At 39.0% G+C, this 20,417-nt stretch overlaps 1 protein-coding gene across 2 annotated transcripts in view; it reads left to right on the top strand.

Annotated features, from left to right (window-relative positions):
• RASAL2 (RAS protein activator like 2) overlaps positions 843-20,417 on the top strand; it is a 392,645-nt gene continuing 373,070 nt past the window's right edge. For both annotated transcript variants that reach the window (XM_013970360.2, XM_013970362.2), the window contains exon 1: positions 843-1,725. In XM_013970360.2, the coding sequence (XP_013825814.2) occupies positions 1,524-1,725 (202 nt within the window). In that variant the 5' untranslated portion in view covers positions 843-1,523. The remainder of the gene's footprint in view (positions 1,726-20,417) is intronic.

Consider the following 20,417-nt stretch of genomic DNA (forward strand, 5'->3'; position numbering starts at 1 on the left):
CACTCTTAAAGCTGAATTGGTAAATAATATCGCCTTGGGTGGGCATAAGGGCATAAAATTAAACCCAAGGTCAAGGGAGACAGGCTACAAATAGACCAAAAATAAAACGCAAGAGATATCATTAGAAGATTTGGCAAAAAAAAAAAAAAAAAAAGCCAAGATGTTGCACAAAGATCAAAGGCTAAAAAAGAGAAATATGCTTAGCTAATTCAGGGCTTTTGAGCATTTCATGTGCTTACGAGGCCCGTCCATCCATCCACACCACACTTTTGAGCCATGCTATTCTAAACCGATGACAAATCCAGCTTTAGCGCGGACAGGGCGCAGAGCGCGGATCCCACACAATTCCACAATCCCAGACCCCGCTGCCAACTCTCCTCTCTGGGAAGGAAGGAAGCGTTTCCCTTAGGGTGACTGTAAAATAAAACAGCCTCTCCAATGTCTCCGTCCAATAAGAAAGAAACGGTTGTCCAAACAAATATAGACATAAATGCATACAAACAAGGAAAGGGGTAGGAAGAGGGGGGAGAGGGAAAAGGGAAGTTCTTTTCCTTTCTTTTTAAATTTCCCGCATCACTTTTCCTCCCCGCCTCTCCACGCCGGCTCCACTTCAAGCAGCAGCTGGGGAGACCGGGAGACAGGGAAACGCACTGTAAGGGCGGTCGGGGAGAGAGTATTTGGGAAGTAGGCGGAACCGGCTGGGTGAATAATTCGGTGTCCGATTTTTCCTGCCTTCGGCAGCAGTTCCTCCTCCGCTTCGTTATTCCACTGCACACGCGGCTGGGCCCTCGGCCCTCGATTGCTCCGGCCTATCACCCTGGGATGCCGCCTGCCGCCGCCACCGCCGCGGCTGCCGGGCTTGTGGGATCCGCGGCGGAGTCGGAGCCGGAGCCCCAGCCGCGGCGGGAGCCGTGTCCTGAGAGTTAGGGGGCGGGCCGGGTTCATTCCTGGGGAGGGTGCTGAAGACTGGCGGGCGAAAACCCGGGGCCACCGCCCTCCCCACAGGCTGAGGGAGTGGACATTCGGAGCCCCTGAGCGGCGGCGGCGGCGGCGGCGGCGGCGGCGGCGGGAGCCGGTCAAAGGGGGCGGCCCCTGGCGGCGACGCCCCCAGCCCAGCCCTGCCCTGCCCCGCTCCATCCCCAGCCCCGGCCCGATCGGCCCGCGGGAGACGTCGGCGGGGGCACAGAAAGGCGGCTCCGAGGGGGCCGGCGGGCGAGCCGCCTCTCCCGGGTCCTTCCACGTCCCTCCCGGGAGGGACCCACACCTGAGCCCGGACCCACCCCCCGCCCGGGGCCACGCTGGATCCGCCTCCCGGCCTGGGTCCCGCCCGCCGGCTGCAGGTGGGCTGCTGCGCCCGAGCCGCGGGCAGTGGGCGGTGGGGAAGGAGGTGAGCCGCGTCCGCGCCGGCTGCCGCTCGGGTCCGTGCCCCCGCTGCTGCGCTCTCCGCCTCCCCTTTCCGCAAGCAGGGCGCGGAGCCGCGCGCCCGCCCCGCCGCCGCCGCCGCCTTGTCCCTCCGGGGCACCATGGAGCTCTCCCTGTCGTCCGGAGGAGCCGCGGAGGCGCTGTCCTGGCCAGAGATGTTCCCGGGATTGGAGTCCGACTCGCCGCTCCCCCCGGAGGAGCTGGACGCGGTTGTCCCGGTCAGTGGGGCCATGGCCGGTGGCATGTTGGATCGGATTCTTCTGGAGTCCGTGTGCCAGCAACAGAGCTGGGTCCGCGTGTACGGTAAGGACCTAAGGCCGTCTTAGAGGCTGATGTTTCTTATCTTTGCTCAGGCAGAAATGCATTCCCCAGGTCTCAGTCCCATCCATTCTCAGTCCCCATCCATCCTGGGTCCGTTTCCCACATCCCTTTTTGTTCTGGGGGTGCATTTCTGACAAGTTTCTCCAGACTTGCACTTGAGAGAGATGTGACTCAGTATGGTCTTTGGACCTTTTCAGGTTCCTACAGTAAGTTTAAGGTGGAGTTGGGATATGAAGCCTTAATTTTCAGGTGGTTACTTCAAGGGAGGTGTCAGCCAATCTTCAAGAAGAAGACACCAGGAAATCAATCAGTCTTGAGCAAGGGAAGACTGCAAACCAAGATATTATGAAAAAGCTTAGTGGAGGTTAAGATAATAAAGTAAAAATCAGAAGTATTCATTTGAGAAGGGGAACAGTCTTACTTCTGTAACCTCTTTCTGAACCTTACTCTCCAAAGGCAAGCACTTAGTCCAAGGGGTGTGGATTGTTTCAGATTGCACTATTGTTTCTGGTGCTCTTTGTAAAGTGACTGGATTGCTACTCAGCAAGTTAAAAAGTGATGAACACACTAAAACTTTCCCTTTCTGCATTCCTAGTAACCACCTCTTTAATTAAAACTGAATGATGAGATTCTATAAGGGCAAGCCTTGTGGCAGCGTTTAAGCCATGCTGATTTTGAAAACCTGTAGTCCAAAGATTTATAGCCTGGCATTCAGGACTGAGCTGTTGCTTTCCAAATCATTGAAACATCAAGGTGTTTATCACTTAGCTCACAGGGATATAAAAGACATTAGTCATGTGGCTGAGTATAAGATGGCAAGCTTGAAGCACCTGAAATCAACACAAGTTTAAGGTGTTATCCTGCAGTCATGTGCATCTAAGCATATAGTGATCAATTACTTTATGTGTTTCTGGCTTTTTTTTTTTTTTCCCCATCTTGAGCAGGTTATGTGTTTACTATTCAGGAGTGACGGTGACTTTGAAGTTGTCTTCCTGGATAGTTTAGTTGATTTCAAGACTTTGTCTATCACTATCAGAGAGATAGATCATAGAACTAGGAGTCCAGAGATACGAATTTTTGTCTCAGTTCTGCTGCTAAGTGTCTATGTGATTTGGAGCAGATCAGATCACTTTTTTGACCTCTGATTCCTCATCTGTAAAATGAATGGATTGGATTAAATAATCCCTTAATAGTCCTTGCAGTTCTAAAAATCCAGCAGTTTTTATAGCCTTTTTAAAATGGATTTATGTATGCAGTACTTTGTATTTTGCTGGCTGTTTGTAAATGTTTCTTGATGTTGTTTTAGTTAGCTGAAAGAATTAAAGCAAAGAAGTGGGAGATGATGCAAGGTCATCCGGTTCATTCTCAGCAGATTAAAAACTTTAGTGCCTGATTTTTCATTCACCTGCTAGTCCTACTTAGCTGATGGTTTATAACAAAGGGTGGTGAAAATCTGAAGTTGAACTTGAATTAGAGTATATTGGAGGTTACAACTTTTTCCTCTCCTGTCCTATCTTTTCTTATATACTTCTTTTGCATATTGTTTTTTTGTATGAAGTTAGCCTTGTTACTGCAAGAATATGAATATATGACAATTCAGTAGTTCTGTCTGGGTTTTCTAGACCTAGTGTTAGCTACATACTTTGAATGTAACCCATAAAATGAATGTGCTTGTTTTTGTAGTCCATTCCTAGGCCTAGGTTTGTGTGTGTATGTGTGTGTATGTGTGTGTATGTATATGTTTCTTAAATATATGTGCTATGCATATTTGCTCAGTTGTGTCTGACTCTTTGCGATCCCATGGACTGTAGCCTGCAAGAATACTAAGTGTTGCCCTGCCCTCCTCCAGGGGATCTTCCCAACTCAGGGATTGAACCCAGGTCTCCTGCATTGCAGGCGGAATCTTTACCATCTGAGCCACCAGGGAAGCCCTCTTAAAAATATACATGTATATTCTCTCTCACAAACACATATTTAATGTATATAAAATTTCAGAGTTAATTTTCAGATTTTCTGCTGCATTGTAGCTTTGTCTTCCCTATCAATTAGCCAGAAATAGTTTTTATTTACTATTTAGTACTGCCACTTTCCTTCCTCTAAGGCAGCTCTTAGAGGATACTACTTTATTGTCTTTCAGTTCAGTTCAGTTCAGTCGCTCAGTCGTGTCCGACTCTTTGCGACCCCATGAACACGCCAGGCCTCCCTGTCCATCTTTAGTTTGATGTAAATATTCTAAAACTATCTTAATGACTCTTGACTTTTCTATATCCTTGGCTAGTTTTTAAGTTGCCTATTGTATAATTCTTAGAAAAGCTTTGATGCAAAAATAATAGAATGTAGAAAATTAATTTGGAAAAGTTTGTTTTGATTTTATTATTTGTTTAATCCTGATTGTTTTGGAACATCAAGGTTCTTTTACACAACTGGAAGAGACTTTGATGAATGTATTCAAATGCTTTTTAAAGAAATCCAGAAACTAGTGTAGAGTATGCAGCTGGAGATTGTGAACCTGGGTTTTCATTCTGGCTTTGCCACAAATTGTTGTCTAACTTTGGGCAAGTAATTTTAAGTCCGTGTGCTTAGGTTTCTACATAAAATGTGGAGTCTGGAGTAATTGGTATCTATGGTATATTTTAGCTTTAAAGTTCTCTGATTCTATGAACTGCCCTATTATTTTACCTACAACTTGGTCTCCCACTTCCAGCCTGACTTGAGGCCAGGCATCAAGCAAGCCTTTAATGCATTTAAATCATGACTGTCGGGTTTCTGGGGAGCACTTTTATCAAAAGGTCAATGAACTGAGTTTTGAAAGAAGGAATGTTGAGGGCAAATGTATATTTGTTTGGAATGTTTTCACAAGATAGGAAGGTGGGGATGGGGTTCTCAGATCCAGCTCATTCAGTTTTGAGACCTGACCTAAAATAGCCATGTGGGCCTTAAAGATAGGGTTTAAAGTAAGGAGATGTATTAAGTGCTGTTGGCCTCTGGTTATGGCTTACATCCTCTGCAATATACTTATGTTTGAAATCAGTATGCAAACAGAAACAGAACTACCCCCTTCCCCTCAGATATCTTAACAGAAACTTTTATTTATTTATTTATTTACACAAACTTTTAAAAACAATATTTTATTAGTTTGCCTCACAAAATTTGAAGACTGGACACCGTTTTGAGTTTGCTACTGATAGGTCTGGCTCTTTGGTAGATAATACTTACATCCAGGGTTTTGTGTGTTGTCACGAGTGGAAACTTTTTTGAAATATATATACGTGGATCTATATTTAGAACACAAACAAGTGCACATCTTTGAGACAGGACTAAGAGAAAATCATGCTATTCTTCATTTTCTTTTAGCTGTAAAATGTTCCATTTGTCTTCTACCACTGTTCCTGTAAGTTGTGCCCATGCCCGTCAAGACTATAAAATTTTTGACACCAGAGAGTCTGTCTGTCTTGCTGATCTTTGTATTCCTGTCTTGCCACTCCCTTCATTGTCACAGTGTCCAGCAGATTGATGCCTCCCCCGTGGTAAGTCAGTGTCTGTCGAATGTTGATCCATCTGTCCTTTGACCATCCAGATCTCAACCTGACTGACTGTATGGGTGGTAGAGAAGCTTAAACAAAGGCATGCCACAAACAGCTAAATATGGATGCAGAATCCAAGAGCATCAAATGCAGAACATTTTTCAGATATTTATAGCCTCAAAGCGAAGTCAATTGGCTGAAAAAGCTCAGCAGCCCAGCAAAAGGAAACGGGAGCGGCGAAGCCAGCCTCACTGTCTGTGCTTTCTGGTAAACAATGAGGACGTTAAAATTAACTACTTTACCATGAGTGGATGATGAGTGAAGGACACTATTTGGGGGAGATTTAAGATATCGGTCTCTAGCTGTGGCGGCATTGGAGCTCTGCACCCATCAGTACAACAGGTCTGCAAGTGTATGCACAGCAGTGCTCTTTAATAACTAGAAGGGAAATACAATTATCATGATGAATTGATCACCAAGAAACCATACTGTTTTAATAGCATGGGCAGGACTTATCTAAAATATTCAGTTAATAAATAACATCAGCATTATTGTGTACCATTAAGCTAATATATGGCTCATTGTTTCTTAATGACTGGTAGAGACCTCGGAAAGTTTCTAAAGACTGGTACAGTTTCAGCAAGCAGAAAAAAAGGGAATTAATCATGCTGTATCAAATATCACACAGTTCTAGAATATGGCAATGAGAATTTGGTAAGAGTTTCTCAAACTGGATATGAGTTGGTAGGGATAGAAGTCCTACCTGTTTGTAGTAAATAATATTGTTTATGCTTCACCAATTAAAGGATGGTGTTTTAATTTAGAAAGTATTTTTTATTGCATTTTTAGAGAATGTTTCTATATTTACTTAAAATGTTGCAGCCAGTAACAAGTCCAGGAAGTTGTTTTATTTTGGTGTAGTATGAATTAGTTGTGACTAAGTCAACTGGCCTTACACAGCATGATCTTAGCATAATTCACTTTGAATATTCTTAGCAAATCACTCATTCTTACACATCTTAGATATGCACCCCATGACTCCTATTGTGTATGAACATGTAGATAAATGAAATTGCTCAGCCAAGACTAAAAGTTTTACGTGCTTTAGCTAATTGATTGCCAGAAGAAAATCAGTAAATATGTACTCAGTATATCCCCAGACATATTCATGTTACTTTAAGTGTTTTAATTTCCTCAAATGTGATTAATTGAGCTTTTACAAATCAGTATTAATGTTTTAGGAATCTTTAGGAATCATGGCACATCAAGGATAGCACATTGACTTTGAGTGTTGACACCTAAATTTCCTGTGATCTCCAATAGATTTTATGCACAGTAGTAGTAGACAGTTCTCCACTGAAGTTAAAACCTTCAAGAAGGCCTAGATATATAATGTTTATTTTAAATTATGTTGATTTCAAACAGACCCCCCTTTTGCCTTTGAGAGAAAATTTGTGTAGTCATTTAACTTCTGTGTTCTACGAATGTCGCAGATGGTGGATAATTTCCTTTGCAATATCTTAGTATTTTTCTGCCTTCTATCATGTTGGTTTATTGCTATTTCATTTTCTTTCTTTTTTTTAAACTTATTTTGTGTCGTGATATAGCCAGTTAACTAGTGTTGTGACAGTTTCAGGTCAACAGTGAAGGGGCTCAGCTGTACATAGACATGCATCCAGGCTGCCACATGACGTTGAGCAGGGTTCTGTGTGCTATACACTTGGTCCTTGATGGTTATCCATTTTTGCTATTTCATTTTCAAAGAACAAAAATATTCTTACAGAATAGAAACTGTACATCCACAATCTCTTTTCCAGAACCGTTTGAACTAGTGTTTCAGAATTCAAAACTTTGAATTTTAGAAAATATGGTATATATACAGTGACCTAACCCCCCTGGGGTATCTGGAGAAACTTAACAAGAATCAGTCATGTTAGTAGTTCTGCAATTAAATGAGTATTCACACCAAGTATGATATAAGACTATACATAATATGATGTCATTGTAGGTCAGTTTACTGCTAGAGAAGTTATAAAAAAAAGTGTTCACAGCTTTTTGGATTTAGGAATTGCTGGTATGGAATTGAGGATCTGTATACATTCTCTGAAGTAAATAAAATGAAATTCTAGAATGTTCTGTTTATCTGAGAATAGTTTAAACAAATATTTAATTTTCAAATTAAATACTTAATATTTAACAAATAAAGATTGCCTTTATCTTTTTTAGATAATCTTTTCAGATATATTAATATATTATATATAGTAATATATATTAATATGATATATTAATATAATATAATAATATTTTTCAGGTAATATGATTCAGTGCATGCCCCTTAAAAGATGATGTACAGTTGTGTCCTGTTATGTTGAATGGAATAATTTTTTTCTGATTTGCTAAGAAAAGAAAAGGGATTCACATGGCGAAATAGGCTTTACTGAGATTACTGAGGAAGTGGTGGCAAGGCAGTGGTTTGTAACACTTTGTTTCATTAGAAAGAAGCATGAGGTAAATTAAAGCGGAGGGTTTATGTAATTGTTCTTAGCAGTTGCCCTCTTCAGTAGCACAAAGTGGTTTGATCACCTTTTGAGTAGGTGAACCACAAAAAAGCATTCAACTAATGACTGAGTTAATCCAGAAAAAATTCAGCTGTCTGCTTCCTTGTCCTGCCCTGTTGGAATCACTTTTAAGTAACTAGAGAGGTGTTCTGTCTTGTTAACCAGGAGGAGGAGTTTGAAGTGTGCTGAGGGACCTACTGAAACCGCTTCACTTGCCCTTGGCAGTGGGATACCTGCTCTCTGATGGGTGTTTCTTCCCAAAAGCTATCAAGTGCTTCTCAAGACCTGTTGGTAGAGAACTCTTTACAAGTTTAATGTGGTTGGTTTTCTAGTGGGAAGGAAGCCATCAAGAAGTACATGATATGTAAATAGTAGGGGATAAAAGGACCTCCTGAGGCCCAGCTCAGTGGGGTTAGTGGGAATATAGTGAAAAAAAAAAAAGAGGGAGAAGGAAAGAAAAATGGAGCCCTTGAGAGCATAAAAAAGCTTCACTTGCTGTGCTGTTACATAGTAGTGATCATCTTATCGCTACCAGCAGGGTTCAGGTGTTAGGAGTCTGAGTTTTACCTTCCTTCACCCAGTGTTTAGTTACATTAATTAGTTGTCTGCGGTTGCTTTGCACTTAAGGATCCAATTTAGAGACTGATTGCATTCTCATTTCCCCATAAGTTATCTTCAGCATGGCTCAAGTTGTGTTCACCTTGTGTCCTTTGCAGGTATTGTTGTTTAGTCATTAAGTCGTGTCTGACTCTTTTGTGGCCCCGTGGACTCTAGTCCATGGAATTCTTCAGGCCAGAATACTGGAATGGGTAGCCTTTCCCTTTTCCAGGGGACCTTCCCAACCCAGGGATCGAACCCAGGTCTCCTGCATTGTAAGTGGCTTCTTTACCAGCTGAGTCACAAGGGAAGCCCAGGAATACTGGAGTGGGTAGCCTATCCCTCTCCAGTGGATCTTCCCAACCCAGGGATCAAACTGGGATCTCCTGCATTGCAGGTAGATTCTTTACCAACTGAGCTATCAGGGAAACCCAGATAGCTGGGTCTAAGAGATTGGTAATACTTGCAGATATTCCTTGGGAGAGTGAAAATTTAGAAAGGAAAAATTTTAACATAAGGCACGGGTGGTCCTAAATATTTTTCTAAATAATCTTTATAAGTTTCCTCAGTAAGGGAACTGGCTCAGGAAATTTAGCTTATTCCCCAAATTGGAGACAAATTCCACAGTTTGTCAGGATTAGAACTCTTAACCTCAGATTCCTCAGCCTCCTGTTTTAGCTTCTAGATCTTACTGCTTTCCCTTAGGGAGATGGCCTTTCAAAGCTGAAGGTCAGTGAGAAATACCAGATTGTTAGTTTCACAGTCTTTAAGGGAAGTGCTGGAAGTACCATTACCTAGGTAACAGAAAACAAAAATGGTCAAAACATCCACCAAGTAGGAGGTTAAGAATAATCTCTTAGTGGTGGATTTAGAGGTGGACTAGAGGCCAGATTAGGTCTCTTCCTAAATTCTTTATTCTGTGATTGGAGGGATGTTTTAAGGAAATTTGAATATTTCAGTTATGATCCTTAGAACCCTGGATAATACCTGTAACTATATTATATCTTCCCTTTTAATTTCTAATCTCTCTGATTCATATCATTAAAAAGTTAATACTATTTTCCTAATTATGAATGTAATCCATGCTTAATGTAAATAATTGGAATTATAGGAAAAGATGAAGAAAATTAAAATCAGCTGTAATTCCACCTCTTAGAGATAATTCTTATTTTAATATTTTATTGTATTTTATTTCAGTCTTTTCTGTATGGATATACTCATTTGTGCATATTTGGTTTCATATTGCATCTATTTTATATCACACTTTTTTCTAATCGTGTATTTCCTTATGGCTTTGACAGTGTTTAAAAATTTTCCAATATATTTCTATTTTTAAACTTAATTTTAAAATAGGTAATACGTTTCCTACTTTCAAAAGTCAAAAGGTATAAAAGGATATACCATGAGGCCTCTAACCCCTCCTCCTCACCCGTCACTTGGCATCTGGCAAGCAATCATTGTCCCCCCAACCCCACACACAATCAATAAATGTTTGAAATTTTTGTGTATCCTTCCATACCTGTCTCATGCATGTAGAAGTAGATATGCTCCATCGTGTCTGACTCTTTGTGACCCTGTGGACTGTAGCCCACCAGGCTCCTCTGTCCATGGGATTTTCCAGGCAAGAATACTGGAGTGGGTTGCCATTTCCTTCTCCAGGGGATCTTCCTGACCCAGGGATCAAACCCATGTCCCTTTGTTCTCCTGCTTTGGCAAGCATATTCTTTACCACTGGTGGTATCTTGGAAGCCCCTAGAAGTAGATAGATAAAAGATTCTGCCAAGTGTAGGATCCAAGAAATTTAGGTTAAAAAAAAAATTCAGGGCCCAGAATTCCCTGTCTGTCCACTGGTTAGGACTCTGCTTTCACTGCCAAGGGTGTGGGTTCAGCCCCTGGTTGGGAAGTCCCACAAGCTGCATGGTCAAAAAAGCTTTGTTTGTGTGTGTGTGTGAGGTTAATAAAATGGCTGGAATAGGCCCCCAAAGGAGGTTGATCTGGTGTTCTGGGGGGGTGATTTGAAGCTGGTTATTGTTAATTGTTTTGTATCTGAATTGATAGTATAGTTTTTACTCTTGTATGCTTTTTTCCTCATTTTTTTTAAAAGAAATGATGACCCATTATAGGAATTGATCTACACTTTGTGTTATTCCTCCCTTGTATTTCCCCTTCACACATACTTATCACTGTATCTTGGATATATTTTCCTGTCCATTTGTAAAGTGGTTCCATATTGTTTTTATGACTGCTTGATGCATTGAAGAATCATCATTTAACCCTGAGTTTTGCTGGTACAGGTGATAGTATATAAATAATCTTGAAAATAAGCCATTTTGCTTGTGTATATCTATAACAAAAATTCATGGAATTGCTAGGTCAGAGACATGTGTTTTCTAAAATTTTGGAAGATGTTCCTCAATTGCTTTTCTTTGGTGTTGTACCTATTTATATTTCTCCACCAAAGTTTGGGGCTTCCCAGGTGGCTCAGACCATACAGAATCTGCTTGAAATGCAGGAGACCCAGGTTCGGTTCGTGGGTTGCAAAGATCCCCTGAAGAAGAAAATGGCAACCCACTCCAGTATTTTTGTCTGGAGAATTCCATGGACAGTGGAGCCTGGCGGGCTACAATTCATGGGATTGCAGAGTCAGACACTGCTAAGTTACTAATACATCAGTGTATGAGAGTGCCCATCTTCCTGTATAGTGAATTATCAAGTATTTTTTAATGCGACAATCTAAAAAGTAAAGAATAGTCATAGTTTTAAGTTTTCAAATCTTACCTTAAATGTGATTGAGTATCATACAGAGTCATTTAAATATAGCCTTTTTTGTGACTGTACATATCTTTTGTCCCTTTTTATTGGGTTGTTGGATCCTTTAGTGATTTGCAGGGACTCTTAGTATGTTAAGAACCCTTTGTCTGCTGTGAGTTGATGGTATTTTAATTTGTGTTTTGTTTTTCTTTTCCTCTATGAGGAAATTGTTCTTATACAGTTGAATATGTCAGTCTTTTATGGCTTTTTGGTTTTCTGTTAGAATAGCCTTTCCTATTCTGAAGTTGCAACTCTCCCATGGTTTGTCTAGTTCTTTTCTGTTTTTTTAAAATCTTTGATCCATTTGGAATTCATCCTGGTATAAGGTATGAGATATGGATATAATTTCATTTTCAGAAAGATGATTTTTCAGTTATCCTAGCAACATTTATTGAATAATTCATGTTTTCCCCCACTGATTTAAGACGTCTCCTTTATCCTTTACTAGATTGTCATATACAATTTAGTTTATTTCAAGATTTTCTACTGTGTTCTTTTGGTCTCTGTATATTCGTATGCCAGTGTCACACTGCTTTATTACTGAAGCTTCTTTGAAAATATAATTTGTTAATGACTGATTTAACATAACTTACCTAACCATTATCCTATTTTAAATATTAACATTTTTTCAAAAATTTTTTGTTTACAGTCTACTGATTCTCTTTGTTTACAGATCTTTGAACTTTTGACTATTTCCTTAGGCCGAATTCCTAGAAGAGTATGTTTTTAAAGGCCTGAGACTTAGTGCCAACTTTGTGTGACCTTCCTGGAAAGCAGTTCCTCCCACAAATATATGAAAATATGGCTCATAATTTTAAGTCCTACTTCTGTATTGCTGCATTCAACATATTGAAGTATGTTGGCCTAGATTTCCTGTAGTGAAATTCCCAGGTGGCTCAGAGGTAAAGAATCTGCCTGCCAGTGTAGGAGACACAGGTTTGATCCCTAGGTTGGGAAGGTCCCCTGGAGAAGGACGTGGCAAGCACTCCAGTGTTTCTGCCTGGAGAATCCCATGGACAGAGGAGCCTGGTGGGCTGCATTGCATAGGGTTGCAAACAGTTGGACATGACTGAGCATACAGGTGCATGTAGTGTCTTAAATGTTATTTAGCACATATTAAATATGCTCAGAGTTCTAATAGCTTACCTTCAAAACTGAATTTTTTCTCAATGGTACTCCTTTTGATTAATGGCATATTTCCAAGTGAATGAGGGAAGCATGAATATGGAGTCAAAGCATACAGATTATTTTTACTGCCTTAAAAATCCTGTATGCCCTGTTCATCTCTCCCTACCCACTACCTCCCAGCTCATGGCAACCACTGATGTTTTTACTGCCTCCATAGTTTCTCCTTTTCCAAAATGCGATTTAGTTGAAATCATACCCAAATTGTCTCTTATTCATTAGCTATTTGTTTAGCATGTAATAGGAGCAAACTTAGAAAGGAACAAAGTAGTTTAACTTTTAATAGTAACGTAGAGCAGTTTAAGAATGAAATGTAGAATCCTGTATCCAATTAATATTGTGGAAGTTTGTAGGAGATTTTGATTTAAATTTGGGCAGGATATGACATATAAGTATTTTCTTCCCTTGATTTCTGTAGGTTTAACAGTTACATTTTCTGTTTGTTTATAAATTTCAGGCATATCTCTGAGTGAGAAAGCCCAAGGCCTTTCTAGTGCACATTTCTGTTTTGTAATGGACCAGTGTTGCCCAGTGGATAGTGGTTAGCCTGATTCAAAGAACAGACCTTGAAAAAGATGCCCAGCACTAACCAAAGACATGGTTCAAATCTAAAAACTGAGTGTACTTTTAGTATTTTCTGGCTTCATAAAGACTTCAGAGTAGTTTTCATCCTCATAGAAATGCTTTCTTTGCTAATGTCTGAATCTTAGTTGATAACATGGTAAAGAACAGTATCATGTGTGGTGATTCCTATTGAAACAGAAAGATACCGTAGAGCAGTGGTCCCCAGTTTTTGGCATCAGGGGCCAGTTTCGTGAAAGACAGTTTTTCCATGGACCTGGGATAGAGGAGGCAAGGGATGGTTTCAGGATGTTTCAAGCGCGTTACATTTATTGTGCACTTTATTTCTATGATTATTGCATCAGCTCTACCTCAGATCATCAGGCTTAGATCCTGGAAGTTGGGGACCCCTGCTCTAGAGGATTTGATATAGCCATATGTCTTGCTGTTTTGCTCAGGTCAGAAAGTCCGAGGTCATTCTTGTTCAAGCACACCTTTAATCAGTTTGAGGATTTTTTAGGTATTTGCATTTTAGTTTTTTTTAGTGTACAACTTAATTGTTATGCTTGTATGCTAAGTCACGTCAGTTGCCTCGAACTCTTTTGCGAACCCATTTGTTGTAGCCCGCCAGGTTCCTCTGTCCATGATTTTCTCCAGGCAAGAATACTGGAGTGGGTTGCCATGCCCTCCTCCAGGGGATCTTCCTGACCTAGGGATCCAGCATGCGTCTCTTAAGTCCCATGCATTGGCAGGCGGGTTCTTTACCACTAGTGCCCCCTGGGAAGTCCACCTTGATTGTCATACCTTGAGAAATAGTTACATTACTTTTTCATGCATTACTTTTTCATCTTTCCTTATCTGTAGCTTAACTGGCAATAGTAATGTTTTGCTTACATAACCAGCAATGTTATTCCATTTACCAGTGAGCACATTATAGAAAATGATATGTTTTTGCAATGTTGGATTTTTCCCTACAGTCTCAAAATACCCTGCATTTTTTTCAATAAATTTATGAAACATGATCATTCTTTTCTCCATTTTATTGGGAAGTAATCATGTAAGGGTAGTGATGTAAAGATTCTTGGTGAAGTTATATTAGAATGTGAATAAGACTGGAATGTGAGTTACAATCTAGTACATTTTGGGGATATTACCCTATTTCTATATCCAAGTTCCTAAGTTGCTGCTTCCAGTTTAATATATTTGTGTTAAAATATGTCATGAGCTGTTTAAAGTAGCGTTTTTAGACTTTCCTAAGTACTCTTAGAATTTAGCAATATGTCTTATCTTACCTTCTGTGCCTCTTTTGGAACCACATAGGTAAGAATGGGTTTGAGTTCACTGGTGATATGAAGGAATAAAAGTGAGGATGCTGGAGAGAGTAACCAATATGTTCTTTTGCACCAATTTTTTTTTCTTTTATTGTGGTAAATACACATACCACATTTATTTTAATTATTTAAGCATGCAATTCAGTGATATTAAGTACATTCACAATATTATGTAACCCTCTTCATTGTCTATACCTACTTTTGAGAAACTACAACTTTTCCACAGCATTTTTACATTCCTACCAGCAATGTATAGGGTTCCAGTTTCTTTGCCTCCTGGCACCCACTCTCGTTATTTTCTGTTCTCTTTTATTAAAGCCATCCTAGTCAGTGTGAAGTGATACCTCATCATGGGTTTGATCTTCATTTCCCTTATGATGGGTGATGCTGAACATCTTTTCATATGCTTTTTGGTTGTTTGTATATCTTGTTTTGAAAAATGTCTATTTACATCCTTCTTTTATATTAATTCTTAGACATATTCTTGTTTTTCATATTATCAGTAATAAGTGTTAATTATCCAATATAGTAATCTTAACTCTAATAACAGTGATAGTCATAATCATGATTATAATGACAACAATAATGTAAAACTTCTGAATACTTACATGAGCCAGGTGCAGTTCTAGGTTCTTTATGTCTATTTAATCTTTGTAGCTATCCTATGAAGTAAATGCTATTATTATCTGGATTTTATAGGTGAGGAATCAGAGACACAGAGATGTAAAGGAACTTGGCCAAGGTTATGGAGCAAGGGGTGGCTAGTATGAGATTGGAACTCAGGCAGTTCACTCTTGAGTCTGTTCTCTTCACTACTATATAATTTGGTTTCTCATAGATAAAAACTTTAAACTGTTATTATAAAAAGCACTCACTGTGATGTTTGTTAATTTGAACCTTGAACCTGTAGTTTACCTATGTGCTTTATACAGCACTGTAACTGTAAAATAATGACATTTGATGTGCTGGGTATGCTTTGGATGTCATAACTGAACATCTTTGTAGAGTTGTCCAAGTTTTATTGACTGTAGACTACATGAGAAAGCTGTTTGTGGTAAGTGGTGTGAATATTTCTACATATAAAAAAGTTTATACAAATTCTAATGATGATCTAAATTTATGTATTTTTAGCAGTAATACAAAATATAAAAATAGGACTTTTTTTCCCTTTGAAAGCGTGCCTTTGTCAGCCTTTTATTTATGCTCGACCAAGCCAGTAAGAATACTGAAATTTAAGAGACCACACAGTCATAAGAACCGTGAATTGTATTCATCTGGGGCATAGCTTTATTTATTCTAGGACTTACACTTCAAGTGGTTCTCCCTTTTGATATGAGAAATTCTGAAAAGAGAATCTACTTTTATAGAGCCAAGTAAACCCAAACATTGATCAGAGCTTGGCCATATAAGAGATATTTTAGGATATTTATAGAATTCCTGTGTTCTTTTTCAAAAACCAAGAACACTGGCCTCTTGTTGGGCCTGATTTGTGTTCATCTCAGCTCCTCTTAAACCTGGCTTTATGGTGCATATCCTTTGTAATTTAAAAATATCCTAAGGTTTGTATTTCAAGGACTCAGAAACTTAAAGCATGATTTAAACACAACATGCTGTGTGGATCAGTTATGAATTTAACTTTCCCTAGGTAGCGCTAGTGGTAAAGAACCTGCCTGTCAGTGCAGGAGACATAAGAGACGCTGGTTCGATCTCTGGGTCGGAAAGATCCCCGGGAGGGGGGCATGACAACCCATTCTATTATTCTTGCCTGGTGAATCCCATGGACAGAGGAGCCTGGCGGGCTACAGTCGATGGGGTCACAAAGAGTCAAATACGACTGAAGTAACTTAGCACACATGCATGAATGAATTGCAGTTCTTAAAAATCTTCGATTCTTTGAGCTGTGGGCGGTATGGCAATGGGAAGTGAATTGAAATGTTACGTTCTGATCATATGTCTTAAAAAAATACATACATCTTAAAAAAACAATTTGTTATGTTTGACATACAGCAGACTTAAATAACCATGAAACCACCACCACAATCAAGAAGATGAACATCTAATTCTTCTAAAAAGTTTTCTTGCATCCGTTGATAATCCTTCTGTCCCATCCCTTCCACTCCATCACCAGACAACCACTAGTCTGCTTTTTGCCTTTATAAGTTAGTTTGGATTTTCAAAAATTTTATGTAAATAAAATCATGTAATATGTACTTAACTTGTAATCTGATTTCTTTCATTTAGTACATTTTGAGATTCATCCATGTTGTTGCTTGTGTCAACAGTTAATTCCTTTGTTTAACCAAGTAGTATGCCACTGAGTGAATATTCCATGATTATTTATCAGTTTACCTAAACGTTTGGGTTGTTTCTAGTTTTTTGTCCATGACGAATAAAGGTTCTGTGAACATTTGCATGTAAATCTTCGTGTAGACATATGCTTTTATTTCTCTTGGGCAACTACCTAAGAGTGGAATGACTGGGTCATGTGGTAGGTTTATGTTTAACATTTTAAGAAATTGCCAAACTGTTTTCCAGAGTGCTTGTATCATTTTACCACCTGCAGGGTATGACAGTTTCAGTTTCACTGCCTTACCAACACTTGGTATGATAAGTCTTTTTAATTTCAGTCCATGTAGGAGCTGTGTACCCCTATTCAACGTGATCTTAATTTACATTTTTCTGATGACTAGTAATGTTGAGCATCTTTTCATATGCTTATCAGACATTCATCTATCTTCTTCAGTGAAATGTCAAATCAAATCTTTTGTCCAGTTTTAAATTGGTTTCGTCAGTGGACAACAAGGTCGTATTGTATAGCACAGGGAACTATACTCAGGGTCCTGGGATAAATCATAATGGAAAAGAATTTACAAAAGAATGTATTCATATGTATAACTGAGTCACCTTGCCATATAGCAGAAATTAACAAAACATTGTAAATCAGCTATACTTTATTAAATAAATAAATTGGATTTGTCTTATTGAGTTATATGAGTTGTTTCTGTATTCTGGATTTTTTTTGTTTGTTTTAGTTGCTAAGTTGTGTCCAGCTCTTATGCAACCCCAAGGCGTATAGCCCACCAGGTTCCTCTGTCCGTGGGATTTCTAGGCAAGAAAACTAATTGGTTGCCATGCTTTCCTCCCAGGGATCTTCCCAACTCAGGAATCTACTTGTGTCTCCTGCATTGGCAGGTGGATTCTTTACTAGTGAACCACCAGGGAAGCCCCCATATTCAGGATATAAATTATTAATCACATATGTGATTTGCAGTTGCTTTTTCCCATTAAGAAACTGCCAAACTGTTTTCCTAAGTGCTTGTGATATACCTAATCATATTCTTTACACTGTCTTCAGAGAGTAGAAGTTCTTAATTTTGATGAATCTTTTCATTTTGTGAATTGTGCTTTTCATATCTTACTCAATATATTTTTATCTAATCGAAGGTTGCAAAGATTTTCCCTATGTTTTCTCCTAAAAGTTTTGTAATTTCAAATCTGTGATCCATTTTGATTTAATTTTTGTGTATTTAGTCCAAAATAAGGATTGAATTTTCTTTTAAAAAATATGAATATCTAATAGTTTCAGCACCATTTGTTAAACAGTCTGTTTTTTCCAGCACTCAAATGCTTTTGTACCTTTGTTGAAAATCAAATATACATGGGGGTCTGTATCTGGTCTTTGGTGTATTCTATCATTCTACTGTTTATCTCGACTCAGAAGAATACTGTTTTTGTTACTATGCTGCTGCTAAGTCACATCAGTCGTGTCCGACTCTGTGTGACCCCATAGACGGCAGCCCACCAGGCTTCCCCGTCCCTGGGATTCTCCAGGCAAGAACACTGGAGTGGGTTGCCATTTCCTTCTCCAGTGCAGGAAAGTGAAAAGTGAAAGTGAAGTTGCTCAGTCGTGTCCGACTCTTCGTGACCCCATGGACTGTAGCCTACCAGGCTCCTCCGTCCATGGGATTTCCCAGGCAAGAGTACTGGAGTGGGTTGCCATTATTACTGTAGATTTGTAATCAGTTTTGAGGTCAGGTACAAATTCTCTAACTTTGTTTTTCTCTTTTCAAAGTTATTTTAGCTCTTCTAGATCATTTCCATGCCCAAATGAATTTTAGACTCAGCTTGTCAATTTTGTACAAAAAGCCCGTTGGGATTTTGATTGTGGTTGTGTTGAAACTATAGATCAGTTTGGGGAGAATTAATATTTTAATAGTGTACATCTCTCTCTGTATTTTGTCTTTTAAAATTTCTCACTATAAAACTTTCAGTGTGCAGGTCTTATAGATCTTTTGTTTGATTTACTCAAGTATTTTACAATTTTCAATGATATTGTGAGTGGTATATTTTTAAAAATTTGTTTCTAATTTATTTCTAGTATATAGACTATAACAGATTCTTTTTTGCATTTTCGCCTTGTATGCTGCAACCTTGCTAAACTCACATGTTATTTCTAGTGGGTATTTTGCAGATTCTATTAGCTTTTCTATACAGAGGATTGTACATAATGTCTGCAAATAAAGAATTCTTTTCTAGTCAGGATGCCTTTTATTTCTTTTTCTTGCCTGATTGCACTGGCTAGCACCTCCAGGTTAATGTTTAATGGAAGTGGTGAGAGCAGACATCCTTGCCTGTCTTAGGGGGAAAGCTTTTAGTCTTTTACTGTTTAAGTGTGATCTAGCTTTAGGTTTGTTGGTGTTTTTGTAGATGCCCCCTATCAATTTTAAGATATTCCTTTCTATTCCTAGTTTCTTAATAGGATTTTTTTACCCCCAATCAGGAATAGATGTTGTCAGATGCATCTATTGAAGTGGTCACATAGGTTTTCTTTTTTATTTATTAATATTAATTCCATTGTTTTTTGGGAGGGTGGGGGAAACCATGTGACTTGTGAGATCTTAGTTCTCTAACCAGAGATTGAGTCTGAGCCACTGCAGTGAAAGTGCCACGTCCTAACCACTGGACTACCAGGGATTTTCCTAATTAGATTGATTTTTGAGTTTTAAACCAACTTGTCACACTTGCATAAAACCTTACTTGGTCTTGATGTTTTAGTATCTTTTTATATGTTGCTTGATTTGCTTCGTTTTATTTGCTAAAATTATCTTAAAGAATTTTGGGGACTTCCCTGTCAGTCCAGGGGTTAAGACTCTGTGCTTCCAATGCAGGGGTCCTGGATTGGATCCCTGATCCCTGGTGGGGAAATGAGGATCCTGCATGTTGTATGGTATGGCCCAAAAAAAAAATTTTTTTTGTATCTGTATTCATGGAGGAATATTGGTGTGTGGTTTTCTTGTGTTATTTCTCTGGCTTTGGTTTTAGAGTGTCCTCAGATCACAGTGCGATACTTCCCACCGTGTTTACTCTAAAGAAAGTAAACTGCTTGCCAGTGCAGGAGCCGTGAGAGACGGGATTTGATCCTTGGGTTGGAAAGATCCCCTGGAGAGGGGCATGGTAACCTACTCCAGTATTCTTGCTTTTGGGGAATCCCATGGACAGGGGAGCCTGGCGGACTGCAGTCCATACCGTCGCAAAGCACTGGGCATGACTGAAGTGACTTAGCATGTATGCACGACATCACAATGTGCATTGTGAAGTATTTCTTTTTTAATTTTCTGGAAGAGTTTATATAGAATTGGTATTGTTTCTGCTTTGTGTGTTTGGTAGAATTCATCAGGTAAGCCATCTGTACCTGAAATTTTCTTTGTGGGAAAATTTTTCTCACTTCCAATTCAGTTTCTTTAATAAATATAAAATTTATGTTATTCATTTGTTTTTGATGGTCTTTTGTTGTTTGTGTGTTTGAAGGATTGTGTCCTTTTTTCTTAAGTAGTTAAATTTATCAGCATAAAATTGTTTAGGATATTTCCTTATCTTTTTAATAACTTCAGAATCTTTAATGATGTTACTTCTGTTATTCCTGATATTGTAAATTTCTGTCTTCCCTATTTTACTCTCCATCAGTCTGGTAGGTTTAAGTTTATCAAATTTATTGGTCCAAGAATCAGCTTTTGGTTTCACTGTCTTTTTTCCTATTTTTTTCTTCTTTGAAATTTTACTGATTTCTGTTATAATATTTATTATTTACTTTCTTTTATCTACTTTGG

The sequence above is a fragment of the Capra hircus genome, chromosome 16 (assembly GCF_001704415.2).
Source record: "Capra hircus breed San Clemente chromosome 16, ASM170441v1, whole genome shotgun sequence".
In the NCBI taxonomy this organism is placed as follows: domain Eukaryota; kingdom Metazoa; phylum Chordata; class Mammalia; order Artiodactyla; family Bovidae; genus Capra; species Capra hircus.